The sequence below is a fragment of the Peromyscus leucopus genome, chromosome 7, assembly GCF_004664715.2.
Source record: "Peromyscus leucopus breed LL Stock chromosome 7, UCI_PerLeu_2.1, whole genome shotgun sequence".
Taxonomy (NCBI): domain Eukaryota; kingdom Metazoa; phylum Chordata; class Mammalia; order Rodentia; family Cricetidae; genus Peromyscus; species Peromyscus leucopus.
In genome coordinates, this window is record NC_051069.1 from 117982790 (window position 1) to 118000581 (window position 17792).

A 17792-nucleotide genomic window follows, 5' to 3' on the forward strand; every position below is an offset into this window, starting at 1 on the left:
CGGATCAGCTCACTGTCACGTGCCTCTGCAGGGCACAGAACACACCTCCACCATGTCGCTGTCAACTCTGACAAGACAGAAGTGTGCTGCACTGATGGGCTCCTAAGTGTGCATTTCTGCACTACGAAGATAGCATAATTGCTATCCTAGGAGTTTTCGGTGCACCAAAGCAGGCACGAAAACTGCCTTAAACACCATCTCTCCTCTTAAGGGTGAAGGAAGGTAAGCGCTGTCCCATTTAGTGTGGGGCAGTGTGCACACCCACATGACCTTCCTGGATGCCAACGCCAACTATCAATTAAGTGAAGCCTGGGACTTCCAGCTATGACTCGCCCATTTAACAGAAACCATCTCACACATTTCCAGTAAGCCGGCTGCTCTGATTGGGAAGGGAGCCTCAGCAATGACAGAGTCCCACAGAAACCAACACTGGCCCTGCTGGCAGTACTGCCTCTCCCTACCCAGCCCATTCACAGGAGCTGGGAGTCCTCCCACCCCCCAGTCCCCACTACCGAAACCACAGGAAAGCCTGGGAAGTGAGACCAGCTTCCCGCTGAGAGCTCTGCATAGAGGAGATCTAAGAAGCCACTTTAAGCTCCCTAGCCCGGCCTAGCCACAGCCTGAGAGTGCCCGGTCTGAAGAAAGGCTCTGGAAGGGGTGGGAGATGAAAGCAGGTGACAGGAACCACTACCTCCCTGCCCCAACCCTAGACTTGCCCCCACCCACTCCTGCACCTCCAGGTACCACATACCCTTGGCCACTAGTCAAGGCGCATGGGGGCTGGAGGCTAGCTAGAGATAGGCAGCCAATAGAATGGTCTGTGCAGGGTGGGCTGGCATCTGAGTGAGAACTAGAAATGCCCCTAACTGGATCTGGACCCGGGCCTACTGAGGCTATGGGATGCGGCAATAGGTAAAGTGCTCACTGCACCAACTATGAAGTTCTGAGTTTGGTTTCCCAGCACCTAGGTAAGTCAGGTGCAGCACTGAATGCCTATAACCACAGTGCCAGGAGGACTCCCGGAGCTCCCTGGACAGAAAAATCTCATCACAACAGTGAGCTCCAGGTTCAAACGAGAAAACCAGTATCAAAAAATAGGGCAGAAAGCTCAGCCGGTAAAGGTGCTTGTCACTAAGCCTGAAGGCCTGAATTGTATCCCTGTGTGCCACCTGGAGGAAGGAGAGAACCAAAGCCTGAAAAGTGTTCTTTGACCTCCACATGTGCACCATGGCATGCGCAGACCCCTGCACACAAAATAAATACATAATTAAATAAATGCAATTAAAAACAAAAACAGTTTGTTAAAAGAAAACACAGCCAGCAAGTCTCACTGGCTTCCCTTGGTGAAGGCCATCTCATCTGTAATCTGAACCCTAAATGTTTGCAAACAGTATCTCAGCATCACTCAGTGAAGGACTGCAAGGGAACTCCACAGCAAAGGAGCAGGCATGCAGCTCCTCCCCAAGAAGCACTTTAGGGATGAGACAAGAAGGCTTTTTGTGGGGTATGTGGCTGAGTACAGACACTAGACACCACATCCACCATCACCATCCCCCTTGACAAGCACCACCCACCTGCCAATCAAAGATGGAAAATACAAATGCATCCTCCGTGCACATCAACAAGCTTGCCCATGACAGCCAGGAATCCCAGCTTAGCCAGGGTCCCAGCCTGGAGCCCCTATCCTCTTCTGCCAAGACAACTTTCTCCCTCCTGGTAGCCAGCAATATCAACCCACGTCAGTCAGAGAGAGTTATAGCCAAGGTAAAAGCTAGCTGAGACTTTCGTTTCAAAGGAAGGCACCCACTGCTTCACCTTTCTGTCTTTTTCTTCCCCCTGGAGCTGAGGATGGAACCCAGGGCCTTGGGCTTGCTAAGCAAGCACTCTACCACTGAGCTAAATCCCCAACCCCTGCCTCACCTTCCTGAAGCATACATTCTTTCTGAGAAAGTCTTTGCCTGTACAAAGCGCTCTAAAGAAAAGCACAGCCTCAGAGCCCTTACTACCTGCCTTTTCCTTACAGCCTCCAGAGTCAGAATACTGTGAGCCTGATAGGTCTCCCTCCATCAAGGAAAATAAATAAATAAATGAATGAATGAATGAATGAACAAACAAACGAACAAACAAACAAACAAATAAATAAATAAATGAGCTGTTCAAGAGCTGACTTTAAGAAAATCAATGGAGGCCGGGTGGTGGTGGCGGCGGCGGCGGCGGCGGCGGCGGCGGCGGCGGCGGCGGCGGCGGCGGCGGCGGCGGCGGCGGCGGCGGCGGCGGCAGCAGCAGCAGCAGCAGCAGCAGCAGCAGCAGCGGCGCACGCCTTTAATCCCAGCACTCGGGAGGCAGAGGCAGGTGGATCTCTGTGAGTTCGAGGCCAGCCTGGTCTACAAAGTGAGTTCCAGAAAAGGCGCAAAGCTACACAGGGAAACCCTGTCTCGAAAAACCAAAAAGAAAAAAGAAAAGGAAAGAAAATCAACAGAAATAAAATGTTTTGAAAAATGCCATTTCAGTATCAACTATTGTACTATTGACCGGGTATGTTTTTCATCCAACTGAAGTAGTTTTTAGTGCTTCAGAGACCAAAACTTGCATCATGTAAAATATATATATATTTTATATATATATACTCTAAGCATTTCCCATTGCTTTTCTGAACGGTAGGAATAACAGCATTTTCCAAAATATTTCCACCACATGTAATGAACCAGGTCTGTGTGTGTTCAGCTTTAAACCAAAGCAGGAGTTACATTTAAATGTGGTTTAAATAGTAGATCTAAATAGGAAAGTAAAAAGGGAATTGTGTCAGCAACAATCTCCTCCAGACATCCCCCACTACTAGCACTTAACTCTTCCAGACCCAGAATCTTCTGAAGGCCAACCTGTGCCAAAACATGTTCAATTGCGCAGGAAGGAGACACAAAATTCTGTTCATAATTGGAGGCAAAAACCTGAGCTTTGGTTTGAAAAATAAAATCTACAAGGATGACATAACACCACCCAATGCTTCAAACAATCAAGACATTGAAGTCCAATGACAGATCTCGGACAAGAGATGGCTCACGATTAGCCTGACCACAGGGCACCAGCTCCAGAGACGGCCATGGCCAGAGCAGAGATCTGAGACAGAGATGTGGCTCAAGTCCAGAGGTCAAGGACAGGATCAGACAGCTCTGAGAGATGACAGTGAGGACCAGGACTGCAGTGGGGGAAATCTGACCTATCTCTTCCCTTCTAAAAAGTAGGCAGCTTTGGATTGAATCACCCAAAGTTACTAACTCAACTCTCCACTTGCAATGGTCTGCACGGAGAAAGCAGTTGCTTGCAAAAACAGGGAACTTTATGGATGTGATCCTTAACTTTGGGGCTCATCCTCAAAGGAAGGCCACTGCGAATTCAGCACTGCGCCTTCCCTTCCAACCGCTGAAGTGGAGGGTCACAAAACACACTCTTCCCACTGTGGCACTGCTGGAAATGGGACCTGGGCATCCCCAGCACCCCCACAAGCATTCTCAGAGACAAGAACGTAGCTTTGCATGCAAACAGTCCCATCTGTTCCCCTGGCGTGTTATTGAAAGACTGAATCCCTCCCCCTGCAATGACTTTTTCATCGCTGAACTTGTTTTGTTGTTGTTGTTTGGTTTGGTTTTTCTTGTGCTAAAAAGTCACTCAAAGGGGGGGGGGGAACACTCCTTGTACAGATATTCAGTGCAGGAGCTGCTGCGGCCCCCGGGCAGACCCACAAAGCAACAGCAGGGAGGGCTGAGCATACTGAAGGGATTGCAGCAAAGAGGGCTAGACGTCTAGGGCGTGGTTAAGGGCAAGCAGGCCCAAACCACACCCATCGCCAGGGTCAAAAGAGCCCCACCCCCGCCCCCAGGTTCAATTGCCCCACAACAAGGAAGACAAGAGCACGAACCACTGCTGCACCGGCGTGCAAGAATCCAGAAGACTTATGGCCAGACCAAGGCTGATCAAAGGCGGCTCCACGTTTTATAAGCCTTCATCCCAACACTCTCCAACCCAAGGAAAAACTTCCCGACCTCAGAAGCCAAAAACATGATTCTGTGAGGTCTCTGAACGTCCCCCAAACCTTGAGGGCCAGTCTTCCAAACAGAATGTCTCTTCAGAACGTGCGCGCCAGCAGACATGATTTTATGGAAACCCCACCCCGAGAGATCATTCACAGAGTCTGGGACAGGAGCCCTAAACCAAGAAAAGTGGCTAGTCACCGCGGGAGAAGGGTCAGTTCTTTGGGTGGGCCAATGAGAAGGAGGCCTCCGACTTCGGAGGCACCAGCACGCAGCCGCTGCACTGCTCCCGCCCTTGGTCTTTGCAGTGACCCCACCCAGGTCGTGACCCCCCGAAGACCGCGTTGGCGTCCTCTGGCTCTGCGGGCTCCAAACACACAGCTTTAGACGCTGCGGGTGCGTCCTAGACCTTTGCTGGATCTCAGCTTTGCATCTCCCGGCCTGGAGCACAGCGCACCGGGTCTTGCTCCGGCCGCGAGCCCTAGGCAGGCGGCGGGGACGCAGCGCCCGCAGTGCGACTGGCGCAGCTGCCGAGGCGCGGGGCGCGTCGCCGGGACCCGACCCGGTGGAGCCAAGAGAGGCGCCGGCTGGGGAATCTCACCTCCGGCCCGCAGAGGCTGCAGGCTCCAAGAGCCTCACCCGGCGACCGGGCGGAGGACTGGTCCGAGATCCAAAAGGGTGCCGGTGGGTACAGTATCAGGATAGGGATGCCAAGTGGACTAAGGTCGAATCAGTTCGGTTTGGGAGGACCGAACCACGGCGTGAGGACCCTCTAAAGACAGGAAGAAAGGGTCTGACCAAAGCCTTGGGATTGGAAAAAGGGGAGTGAGGAGAAGCTTGGTTCACAAGTGAAGGGAGGATAGGAGGCCCGCTATCCTAGGCCAGAATAATTGTGGTGCGGAAAGATGAAGAGGCATCTGCGGTGCGGCAAGGGGTAACCAAGAGAAGTAGGGGCTCTGAGCACGCACGTTGGGACCACTGAGTGCGAGCTGGGAACCCATCAAGTATGAAGACCAGAAAGGAGAGGGGACATGATAATACACCCAGGCCGGAAAGAAAGAGCCCCGTTTGCTACTGGGTTTAGGAAAAAGCAGTCAGTGCGCGCCAGGTACACGGTCTGTCCAAGTCGCAGAATGCAGGGAAGGGGAATCGCAGGAACCGGAGAGGGGAATTCACATAGGGCCAGGGAAACGAGGTGTCTCACCAAGGAGGGACCTGCAGGGTACGGGAACTGGAAGGGGAAAAGCGCGACGCGGGGGCATGGTCCGCAACTGGAGCCACTCACCTTGGGTTTGTACAGCCACTTTCGGAACCTGTTCATCATCGCCGCGCCGGCCCGGGCCGCGCTCCGGGCTGCCCTCGCCCTCCGCAGCGCTGAGCCCGGGCCCGGCTGCGGCACGGGGAGGACACGCAGGCAGGGCCGGGACCGGCCAGAGCAAGCGGATCGTGAGCGCCGAGCCGAGCGCAGAGCAGCTGGCGGCAGGTGCGCGGGGCAGGTGCGCGGCCGGAAGGATGCTCAGCGAGCGGCGCGCGACCGACCCAAACCCGCGGGCGGGCGGGCGCGCGGAAAGGCGCGGGCACTGGGCGCGCGGCGCCTCGCGGATTGCTGGCACCCCGCGCCTCCGCCGGTCACAGCCGCACATGCGCCGAAGGCGCCACAAGCCCCCTGCCCGCCGCGAGTGGAGGGTGGGGCGGGCCGGGTGAGGCCGCCAATCCGCGCCCAGCGCCACGCCGCTCCCCGCCCGGGACGCGCACCCAGGGAGGGCGGCTCCGAACTACAGGTCCCGACGCCCATCGCGGACAGGGCCTGCGTGGCGTTGCTAGGTGACGACGCCTAAACGACGCCCTGGCGAACTGCGGGTGCGGGCGCTGGCCGGTGAGGGCTCTGGCCCGCGGCGCCTGGAGAGACAACACTGGGGCAGGTGGAGGCCTGTGGAGGCCAGGCGGCCCGCAGGTAGGCGGGCAGGTGAGGGTGAGGGGCTGCCTTAGGGAGCCAGGCGCATCCCATCCTCACATCTTCTCTCTAACTCGTTTTCTTCAGTTCTCAAATCTTTGCTTCCTATTTTCTAGTTTTAGCAAGCTACCTTTGCGCTCATCTTCCCACCTCCCAGATTAAAGGTAGGGTGCTTTCCACCACCTCCTCTTTAATCGTCACAACAAACAGTAGTTTTTTTAAAAAGGCAACTTTTCGCCTGGCGGTAGTGGCGCACGCATGCCTTTAAACCCAGCACTCGGGAGGCAGAGGAAGGCGGATCTTTGTGAGTTCGAGGCCAGCCTGGTCTACAGAGCGAGATCCAGGAAAGGCGCAAAGCTACACAGAGAAACCCTGTCTTGGGAAAAAAAAAAAAAAAAAAAAAAAAAAAAGGCAACTTCTCCCGTGATGCACTACCTCCCTAGCAGTGCCTAAACTGGAATTTGGAAACACACAAACACAAACCTAGCCAAAAACCTGAGAATTTATCACGTGCCAAGAATTCAGCTGAGAACATGTGATCCCACCTAAAGTTCCCATGCACAGCGAAGAGCATTTGCCATAGGCAGTAGATCCCAAGAACCCCCAGGTGCACCTGCGCCCAACAATTTTTTTCTTTCCCCTCACCCCCACCCAGAGTCACCTCTCACACTAGTCAGAAATAAGACGATGAAATGAGTGGGGCTTACCTCCGAGCCAGCACACAATTCCTGTTCCTCCCTAGACTCCCTGACCTCTCCATTTCATTAAATTCAATGGGAGTCCAGCCCTCCAGCCCCGGGAGAGGTATTCCTCTTGTGTTGTGGATTCTGATTGATTTTCCCGCTTCCCTGTACCTGCCACCCAATTTCTCCTGCCCTAAAAAGCAACACCTCTGGAGGTGCCTCCTGTCTCCAATTCCTTCCCACCTGTTCTTTCCTGAACACACTCCCAGCCACTTCTCCGAAACACTTTACCAAAGTCCTCCTTGATTTCGGAGCTGCTAAATCCAATAAGGGGGTCTCATCTCTCCTCTCTCTCTTACTGTTAGCCATGGTGACCCAGCTGACTGCCTCTTGAGTGATACAGTGTATGCATCCTCTTCTGCCCAGGCAGCTCCTGCATCTTCCCTCAGCCCCTCAGCTCTGGACCAGCTCAGCCTTATGGCCCACCACTATTCCTTATAAGCTGCTCTTCCACCCATTCCTGGCTAATTCCGGGTAGCCATTTTTTTAAACAGCCATTTTTTTTCTCTAGCCTAAATACTGGGCTTCAGACCTGTTTGCCGGTTCTTTACTGTTTGTACAACTAACAGATCACCTTAGAGTCCACATGTCCACAATTATATGCTCTCCCGTCATAAAAGCTGCCTCTGGGGCTAGAGAGAGCTCAGCCAGTAAAGCGTTTGCCTTGTTAGTGAGTCTGCCAGAACCCACAGAAAAAAAGCTAGGCTTGGGGCTGGAGATATGGCTCTGTGTATAGAGCACTGGGTGCTCTTGCCAAGGATCCAGATCCCGTTCCTAGCACCTACATGACTGCTTACAACTTTCTGTAACTCCACTTCCAAGGAACCAAACCCCTTTTCTGACCTTCGTGGACACTGCATCCTTGTGGTGCACTTACATACATGCAGGCAAACACACATACATGTAAGATAAATATTTTTTAAAAAAAAGGCCAGGCATGGTGACAAACATTTGTAATCCCAGCACTTCAGAGGCAGAGAAGGTGGATCCCTGGGGCTCCCTAGTCAGACAATCTAGTCTAGTTGGTGAGTTCCAAGCTAGTGGGAGACTCTGTCTCAAAGAACACAGCAGATGGTTCCTGGAGAATGACACTAAAAGATGTCTCTGGCCTCCCCATACAAATGCACATGCTTGTATATGCACCCGTATACACACACACATAAAATAAATAGAATTTTTAAAAAGAAAAATAAGGGGGCTGGAGAGATGGCTCAGCAGTTAAGAGCACTGACTGCTCTTCCAGAGGTCATGAGTTCAATTCCCAGCAACCACATGGTGTCTTACAACCACCTGTAACAAGATCTAGTGCCCTCTTCTGGTCTGCAATGACACATGCAGGCAGAATACTATATACATAATAAATTTTTAAAAAAAGAAAGAAAGAAAGAAAGAAAAAAGCTGCTCCTCCCAAAACCACCATCTTCTCCAAGTGAAAACTTTGAGCACGGATTCATGCCTGGTAATAAGTGGACTAATAAATTATCTGAGGTCTGTGTATCATTAGTCAACTCCAAAGCCTAGGGCTGTTGCTGTCCAGAAGCCCTGTTTCTGTGCTTCAGAGTTGGAAGTTGTAGCCAGGGTAGAGGCTGACCCCAAGAAGGTAGGTATATCAGGATCAGGCTTAATTACAGGCAACAACAGATTCTAGCATCATAGATTATTTCTGTTTCCATACAAGAAGTCTGTGAAGAGGTAATCCTGGAGGGACAGCGGGAACCAGCTTTTCTGGCTACCATCCCGAGCCCACAAACCTACTGGAAAAGAGAAGAAAGGGAGTTCACCTCCCCTTCTGCCCAACACTCCCAAAGTTTGTTCCCTAGTACTTCTCAGAGAGGGAAGAACTTGTACACGTGGGGAACTTGTACTTCTGGGGAATTTGGGAAGTGTCGTCGTCGTCATCCAGTTGGGCGGCAATAGGCCCAAGGAAGAGTCAGGATTTGTTGTTCAGGAGGAAAGAAAGCCACACTTAGCAGAGAGGCTTTAGTCACAGGAAAAGAGCATATTTTCTTTTTTTTTTTTTTTTTTTTTTTTTTTTTTTTTTTTTTTTTTTTGGTTTTTCGAGACAGGGTTTCTCTATGTAGCTTTGCGCCGTTCCTGGAACTCACTTGGTAGCCCAGGCTGGCCTCGAACTCACAGAGATCCGCCTGGCTCTGCCTCCCGAGTGCTGGGATTAAAGGCGTGCGCCACCACTGCCCGGCGAAAAGAGCATATTTTCATTAACGTACATTTGAGATCTCATGGCTGAGGGGTCTGGTTTGTATCTGATAGAAATAAACCCTCCTCACCTGCTTTACTTCACTTTGCTTCAGCCTGCCTTCCAGGTCACCTCAAGTGACAGACCTGAGCCCTGATGAGAGAAGGGAGTTAAAGGGCCACATAGAAAGGAAATCAATCCTCTTAGGAACCAAATCTCAGTTCCCACCTATAAACTAAATGCTGAGGCACTCGGCATGGGGCTCAGTAGCCAGCTAACGACCTAGCGCATGAGAGGGGCTGGGTTCCATCTGCAGCACTCAGAGTAAACATACAAACTTTTAAAATAACGCTGAATCTGGGTGTGGGTATGTGGTCGTGTTATCCCAGCACCAATGAAGCAGAGAGAGGAAGCTGGAGAGTGCGAGGCCAGCCTCTTCGACATGTCAAGACCACCTTCCCCAACACAAAAATAAACAAGGAAAAATAACACTAAAAATGAATCCGAAATAGTAAAGGTGAGATGCTCAGAGCTGACTGAGCCTGTGCCTGTTTCCTACCCACAGACCTGATTGTTTTGCTCAAGTTTTAGGTGAGTTTCAGAGGGGATTCAGAATCCACAGATCCTTTCCCTCATACCCACCTGAGTTCACGATGCACCTGCTCTTTGCCACAGGTGGGTGTGCAGGTTCCTCAAGGCCCCCCTCCACCCCTCGAGAGCAGAGGACTCAGGCTGGATGGTTAGAGGCCGGCTAGGGTCCCAAGAGCTCCCTCCCCTCCTCCAGGCTGGTTCTTCTACCAAGCCCCACTTTGGATTCGGGAGGGTTTGGATTGATTCCTTCGATCATCCTCGACTCAGGATGATCAAGGGCATTTGACCCACCCTTTCTGCAGAGATAGAGGCTCCACAGTAGGGGAGCAGGAAGCAGTCCTTGCTCCCTGGCACCGCCTGGCAGCCCATCCACATAAGTTCAGCCCAGACCTCAGCCCTCTAGATTGGAAACTTGCCAAAAAAGGAAAATCAGAGTATCTAATGGTGGTTAGTGTTGTCGACAGGATCTAGACCACCTGAGAGACCTCTGGACATACCTGCCTGGGTGGGTGGGTAGGTGGGTACATAATCTTGATTACCTTAACAAATGTAGAAAGACCCACCCATCTTAATTGTGGGCAGGCCCATTCCATGGGCAGGAGATCCTGGACTGACTAAAACAGAGAAGAAGACCCGAGCAATGGGATGCATCCACTCCTCTGTTTTCCCAGTTGTGCATGCAATGTGGCCGTTTGTCAAGCTCCTGCTGCACCTTGAACACTTGAGAGAAAGAAAACTTACTCTTCATCATTGCTTCCAGGCAATTTGGTTTGTGTTTTGTTTTCCTCGGTGCCGAGGGGGGAATCCAAGGCATGGTGTCTTTAAGGCCCTGCTGTCCGGCTGAGCCCCACCCCTAACACTTAACACTGAGTCCTTTTTTTTTTAAGACTTTTTTTCATTTTAATTTTTATTTTATATGCATTGGTGTTTTGCCATGAGTGTCGGGTCCTCTGGAACTGGAGTCAGACAACTCTGAGCTGCCCTGTGGGTGCTGGGAGTAGAAGAACCCTGGTCCTCTGGAAGAGCAGTCAGTGCTCTTAACCCCTGAGCCATCTCTCCAGCCCTCAATTTATTATGTATGGTGTTCTGTCTGCATGTATGCCTACTCGCCAGAAGAGGGCACCAGATCTCATTCTAGATGGTTGTGAGCCACCAAGTGATTGCTGGGAATTGAACTCGGGACCTCTGGAAGAGCAGTCTCTGAGCCATCTCTCCAGCCCCCAACACCAAGTCTTTATAAACTCTTTGCCTGCATGAGTCCTGGAATATGTGTGTGTGCTGTTCTACTTAATTTCACCTCTTCACCAGGGATCAAGAGAAGCTTTTAAGACCAGGCCTCAGGCTCAGAAAATTCTTTGGGGTTAGGGAACCAGATTCACCATTCCAAACTTTTCAACATGGATTTTGTTCTTAATTCTTTTTTTTTTTTTTTTTTTTTTTTTTTTTTCAAGACAGGGTTTCTCTGTGTAGTTTTTGGTGCCTGTCCTGAATCTAGCTCTGTAGACCAGGCTGACCTCAAACTCCCAGATCTCCGCCTGACTCTGCCTCCCCAGTGCTGGGATTAAAGGTGTGTGCCACTACCACCCGGCTGTTCTTATTTCTTTAGAAAATACTATCACAGCATCTATCCCCCAATTAAATGAGACAATAAAATTGAAGTTTATTGTATAAAGAGCCCATGTAAGTAAAAGTTTAGAAAAGCAGATGATTTCCGGGCAGTGGTGGCACATGCCTTTAATCCAGGCACTCAGGATTAAATCCACATAGGTGGATCTCTGTGAGTTCAAGACCAGCATGGTCTACAGAGTGAGTTCCAGGACAGGCTCTAAAGATATACAGAGAAACCCTGTCTTGAAAAAACCAAAAGGAGAGGTTGGGGATTTAGCTCAGTGGTAGAATGCTTACCTGGTGAGTGCAAGGCCCTGGGTTTGGTCCTCAGCTCCAAGATTAAAAGAAAGAAAGAAAGAAAGAAAGAAAGAAAGAAAGAAAGAAAGGAAGGAAGGAAGGAAGGAAGGAAGGAAGGAAGGAAGGAAGGAAGGAAGGAAGAAAGGAAGAAAGGAAGAAAGAAAAAGCAGATGATTTACAAAGTCATCGTGTGGGAATGAATATAGTCAAAACACATTGTCTACATGTGTGAGACTAAAAAAATAAAAGACATTCTGTTTAACAAAGTCAATGGGGACTTCCTGTTCCTCTACTGTGGAGCCAAATCTCTCTGCATGAAGCTCGGTGACAGAAACCTAGCATGATGAAGGCCCCTCAGTTCAATCAGTGCAGTCTTTCAGTTGGTTTTATCCTGGCCACCTGTGTCTTTCAGATTCGATGAGGAGAAGCCTGTGTTAGTGTACTTAAGCCTTTTTATATTTTTGCATTCATCTTCACAGTTCACTCACAGCTTAGACCAGGTTTGGGTGAGAGACAGGACCCTGCTCACCATGCTCGCCAAGGCTTAATGAACATTTTGTTGCTATCAGAGAAGGTTTCCAGAAGGAATCTCCGGCAAAGAAGGCAGGTCTCCGTGTGTCCCCATGTAACTCAGATGTAAAGAGATCACCTAACTTAAGGGGAGAAAAAGGAGCCATATGCAAAGACCCCTTGTGAAGGAGGAGGAGGAGGAGTCCTAGGCTGTGACTTTGGACTGTAAAGGGCTTGTGACATGCTGAGGAGACCCCTCTAGGTCCCACAGCAACTGAGAACTTGGGAATAGACTCCCGAGACCTCGCCTCTCCACTCTGTCCACAGCAGCCAGGGTCAAAGGCCTAGAGCCCACCGCTGTTCCCACCCCACCCAACACTCTCAGGAACATGAATCAGCTCAGTTTTGGTGCATTGGGAGGGGTCAGGCTGGGAGGTCAAGTGAATGGATTTAAGGCTTCACCTAAACACATCCTCTATCTCATAGGTGAGGCCAGGGGAAAAGGACTCCATGAACACAAGTAACTGACACAGGAGGAGTCCGCAGCCTGTACCCCATCACGGACAGCATGGCTTCTGACACTGTAGGACGCGTGCGCAGTGAGAGCCGGCACTTGCTGTGAATCAGTACATGTCTTTTGTCCACTAGTTACACTTGGCTGAGGAAAATTGGGTTTTTCTGGGGCACACACTGAAAACTGTAGAGATGGATATCTTTTCAGAACTAATGTTCTCTCCAGAGCTACCTGACAGCAGGCAGTACTGTTTGTCACCAAGACACTAATAACTAGGAGTTGGAGAAGTTGGGAAATAGTGCTTCCGGGAGTACAGACTTTCCCCCCACTCCCAACACACACACACACACACACACACACACACACACACACACACACACACACGCAGAGAAAGGACCTTCCCCACACCCACGGAGCTGCCTTTAGCCAAGATTCCTGGAGTGTCTGAGATTGTTTTCTGCTTAGGAGAGATCCCGAGTCAAACAAAGGGCCCCCAAGAGCTGTTCCAGAGAAAGAGGGCAAAGGTCTTGCATGGCCAATGGCATCCCGGCTTACAGGACGAACCAGTCAAGGGGTAGAGCCAGGAGAGGAACAGACCTCCAGGGAACTGCCTAGCAGATGTGGCCTCAGGGAGAGGCTCTGGCTCCAGCCCTTGGAATAAACACCAGGTCCCCAGGCTCACTTATCACAGAGCACCCTCAACAAGGCCAGAGGGGAAGCCACATGTCTCCCACTCCGAGAAGTAGTGTCCCAGAGAAGTGCCTCGTGGCCTCTTGTGTGACAATTACTTAAATCTACCCATGTCAGCAGAGCTGTGTCGGGTGTGTTCTGTCCCTCCCAAAGAGAGGAAGCCATATTCACAGAGGGTGAAATGGCCACTGGGCATGAAGCCCATCTATTGCTCATTCAGCGTGCATCATGGAATGGGAACAGAGTGGGCAGTGGTTCCCAGAAGCAGTGGCTCAGCCTCCTCTTAGCACTCAAGTCTCGCCGGGAAGCTCACTAGAAGTAACTTGAGTGACCCGAGAGGGAGAGGACCCGAGGAGCCCGAGGAGCCTTTCTCCATGGTAGGCTCTCCAACAGTAGATGCTCCTTATAGGGGGAGTAGCTTTAGTGGACAGTCTCCAGGGAGGCAGGCTTCAACCCTCTCACCATACCCTGGCTGCATCTTGGCAGGTGTGGATCTATGTGTGATGGACTGAATCTGGCTACTGTCTCCTCCTGCCCCTCTCATCAAGATCCCATTGACCCATGAGGAATCTACCATGAGATGGCCCTGTAGGCTTCTAGGCATAAGAAAAGGTGGCCCTGGTGCCTGTCATCATGGGCTGAGCAGGGATGGAGTCCTAGCTATGCTTTCCCTCAGTGCCCAATAGTGCCTCCTATTGGGTCCCAAGAACCTGTTGATGGCCCCAGGGCTTTGAAGCAGTTTCCAGACTCCATGAGATCATTCTCAGAGAGACTGGTGCTACCTTTGTGGAGGCAGCCCTGTCAGGCCCTAGTTGTGGTAGTACTGGCCCAGAATGCAGCCAAGTTACATGGGGACTCTGGCCCTCAGTGAACTGGTCATCCAGCCTTTCCCCCTAACTACTCAGGGAAGCTTCCCAAGCAGCACCACAGAGAGACTCCTCCCAAAGACCGCAGGGGAACCGCATTCTCTTCCTCTGGCTTCCTTGACTTGCTACCCACTAACCTGTTACCCTGGGGCCGTCGGCATCTCCTCCACAACCACGCTCCCTTGGGATCAACCTCAGCTTCCCAGACCCATGCCTGCTGCTCCCAGGACTTGTTCAGGGGCCAAGCAGGACCTTTGACAGGTGACCCTCTGGATCTTAGAGTGATGACACACGGGGCTACTTGGCAATTCTGATCTCTGCTGGAAGCATTTGGGGTACCCTACTCAGACTCTGAGTTCTCCTTCTGCAGAACCCTCAGAGGCCTTGCCCTTCTGGAAAGATACATCCTTCCATTCTGAGCATGTCCCTGTTTTCTTTCTCTCTTCTATCTTTCTTAAATTCTCATTTGTTGATATTTTGACCACTTAGAACAGCTCCCTAATTTTAAAAATCAGCTGCTGGACCTGGCCATTACACTGAGGACCTTGGTTTCTTTTCCTGTTACTATGATGAAATACTAACAAAAGCAGCTGGGTGTGGTGGTGCACACTTGGGAGGAAGAGGCAGGTGGATTTCTGTGAGTTTGAGGCCAGCCTGGTCTACTGAGTTAGTTTCAGGACAGTCAGGGGTACACAGAGAAACCCTGTCTCAAAAAAACAAAGAAAGAAAAAAGGAAGGAGAAGGAAGGAAGGAAGGAAGAAAGAAATACTGACAAAAGAAACTTCAGGGAGAAAAGGTTTATTTTATCTTACAGTTCAAGATTTAGCCCACCATGGTGGGGAAGTCGAGGCAGCAGGAGCTTGAAGCAGCTGGTCTCATCAGATCCACAGTTAGTAAACACAAAGGGGTGACTGCATGCTAATGCTCAGCTCTCCTTCTCCATTTTATTTATTTCTTATTTTAATTGAATGTTTCTTATTATTTCCATTTATTGTATGTGTGAGCATAGGTCCCGCCATTCACATGACACAGCATGAGAACTCCACAGCCTTCTGTAATTCTCTCTTCGTCACCTGCTATGGGCAGAGCCTACTGAGAATTAGCCACCCTTCCAGCTGGGCTGAGGGTGTTCAGAGGCCTGCTTTCTGACCCAAGCCCCTCCAGGGGGTCACCCCACCCACAGCATGGCTGTGGGGCTTTGGTGGCTGCCTTGAAACCCTGGGTGTAGGGCAGAGAGGGGGGAGGCTAGGGCTAAGTGGTGACCTGAAGTGAGCTCACCAAGGCAAACAGATCACTTGGGCAGCAGAGGCCTGAGATGAACTAACCAAGTAGTGAGTTTGAGCTTACCTGAGCCCAAACCCTACCTCCAAAATCCTTGCTGTTTAATCCCAGAACCCTTACGAACTTCCTGTTGGTGTGGGTAAGGGTCCTGCAACTACTTCAACCAACAGCCAAACTGGCAACTCAGAGGTTGTGAATAATGGGACCTGTGTTGTTTTGTTTTAGGACTCTGCTTAAAAGATGGCCTATTATGGAAAATGCATTGAGATTGTAATGGAGCAGCTTGACAAATTTAAGCCTGAGAAGGACAATCCTGAGCAGTTCCTGGAGACAGCATCTACCTCCTTACAGCAGGTAGGGTCAGGGGAGCCACTGGGTTCCTTGGGAGCCCACATCAGTGACATGTGTCACCTGGCATTTCACTTTCCAGCAAATAGTGTGAGGTCCAGTTCCTCCTATGGGAAGAAGTATGAGTCAAGGCAATCTATCGGAAGGCTGGTGGTCCTTCCATAGGCACCCCTTTGCCATGAGAGGGCCCCCAGCATCCAGAATGCATGTCAGACCTGGCTCTACCTAGAGCTACGAAACTCCTGTGGCACGTTATGAGAGGCAGCTGCAGTCCCCACACAGGGAAGGCTGCAACTATGTAGACAAGGACTTGCCTGTGGGCGCAGTTCCTGGTGGATCGTGCTTAGCTGATGAGGACTCCGATAGAGTCTGCGCCCTACTAAGTGCCTCCACCTAGTGCTTGTCCCACCTCCCTTAAGCCCCACTTCTGTCTTTGAGTATTGCTGCAACATACCTGAGGCTGGAGGAGATTTTATTTTTTGTTTTTTTTTTTATTTTTATTTATTTATTTATTTGATTGTTTGGTTTCTTCGAGACAGGGTTTCTCTGTGTAGTTTTGTGCACTGGAATGTTCACCCTGAGCCTGTCACAATGGCAGCTACACTTCCAAGTGAACTTTGGATGGTTAACTCTCCAAGCACAGCCCTCCCCCAGCAGACCTGCCACCCTTTCTCTTGGCAGCTCCAGACTCTGCCCAGGTTGTCATCCTATACACAAGCGCTGCAACATGCTGATCGGCTCTCTGGACACTACCTGCTCTGAGTCCCCTTCCCCCAGAGGCTCTGGCTTCTCCTTGTCAGGGTACTCAGAAGTCACCCCACCTGCTAATAGGTCCAGTTCTTCCTCCATCCAGCACAGACCTCTCTCCCCGACCCTAGCCTCTTGCAGCCAATGGTAAGTAGCACATCTAAGTAGCACAGTCTAGAGTATTTATGTCCTCTCTGTTCCCATGAGCTCCCACAAACAGCTCATCTCAGCAGCCCAAGCTCAGTCATCAAGAACTGTGCCCCTTCCTGGCCCAGGTGAGGTACGCACCTGCTCCCACACCCCACCTCAGCTCTGGTATAGCCCCTGTCCTATTCACTGCAAAAGCCCCCTCTCGCCTCTCTGTTCGGGCACTGACCTGACCTTTCACCCTTTCCTGATCTCCCCACAGCTATGACACAGAAGTTAGCCTCCCTGCAGAGCCCCTCAGCTCCACTGTGCCCTCCCGGTTCTCCTGCCCATCCTCACGTCCACGCCTCCCTGGGGCTTTTTGAACAGTCCATTCGTTCCTCCCACTCTCCTTGCCACTCCCCACCCACCCACCCACTTGGAACCCCCAGCATGCTCCCTGGCTGCTAAGTCTTTCCGGGCCTTGGTAGAAGAAGGGTCCTTTCTTTCAAGCGAGGCAGGGAGAAGTCAGTGCCATCACTTTCTGAGGACCACGACAGAAAACTGAGTTTTAGGTCTCAAAATTAGTGTGAGGCACTTTTTCCGTTAACAACCAATAGATTAATGGTAAATGAGTCCTAGCTGTCACTTGGGAAATCACAAAGTCCTGACCATCTGTGTGCCTTTCCATGAGACGCCTAGCACTCCGACGCCACCCAGCAAGTTGGCAGCAGTGGATGGAGCTGATGTATCCCGGAAGCTGATCTTCACCTCAGGCAGAGATGCAGAGCTCCTGCTTCAGATGTTGCTCCTTTCAGGTCCTGCCAAAGTTCCTCTGAAACCGAGGTGGATCGGGGCCCTGGGTGCTGACCCAGTTTGAACAGCACCCTTTCATCTCCAGCTGTCAGACACTTGCTGATGTACTGACTGTCAGGTCAAGGCTGGAGACACCACCTGCCAGAAAATTACACAACCCCTAGACCACTAGGCAGAGGCTGACGGAGACTTCAGGGCAGGACATGTGGTGGGCGGACTGCATACTCTAAGTGCATGGCAGCCCTAGGCTCTTCTTATTGTGGACATATCCTTATTTGGATGCGCTGTCTGAGTAGATGAAACTAGGTTACAGCTGGCAGCCCAGAGTGTGGATCCAGCTGCAGTAGCCTGGGTTCACCTGGGCTGACTTGACTTGGGCCTCGGGGAGGGGGCAGGAGTAAAGGGATCCCATCCACGAACCTGTGATGTCCCCTGGCCTGGGTACCAGGCAGCTCTGGAGGTCTAGTCTGTGGCTTCTG

General features: G+C 51.2%; 2 protein-coding genes across 4 annotated transcripts in view; one reads left to right on the forward strand and one right to left on the reverse strand.

Annotated features, from left to right (window-relative positions):
• The window catches only part of Zfyve28 (zinc finger FYVE-type containing 28), a 99726-nt gene extending 94093 nt beyond the window's left edge, over positions 1-5633 (reverse strand). The window contains exon 1 of one of the 3 annotated variants that reach the window (XR_003734640.2): positions 5314-5630. Coding sequence is in view for 1 of the 3 variants with exons in the window: in XM_028870784.2 (XP_028726617.1) it covers positions 5314-5352 (39 nt within the window). In the remaining 2 variants the exon portion in view is untranslated. Of the gene's footprint in view, positions 1-5313 lie in introns of all 3 variants that reach the window. The other 2 variants (XR_003734641.2, XM_028870784.2) reach the window with 2 other exon arrangements.
• A 144-nt stretch (positions 5634-5777) lies between these two features.
• Cfap99 (cilia and flagella associated protein 99) overlaps positions 5778-17792 on the forward strand; it is a 45776-nt gene continuing 33761 nt past the window's right edge. The window contains exons 1-2 of the mRNA XM_028870860.2: positions 5778-5982; positions 15502-15630. Of these exons, the coding sequence (XP_028726693.1) occupies positions 15517-15630 (114 nt within the window). The 5' untranslated portion in view covers positions 5778-5982; positions 15502-15516. The remainder of the gene's footprint in view (positions 5983-15501; positions 15631-17792) is intronic.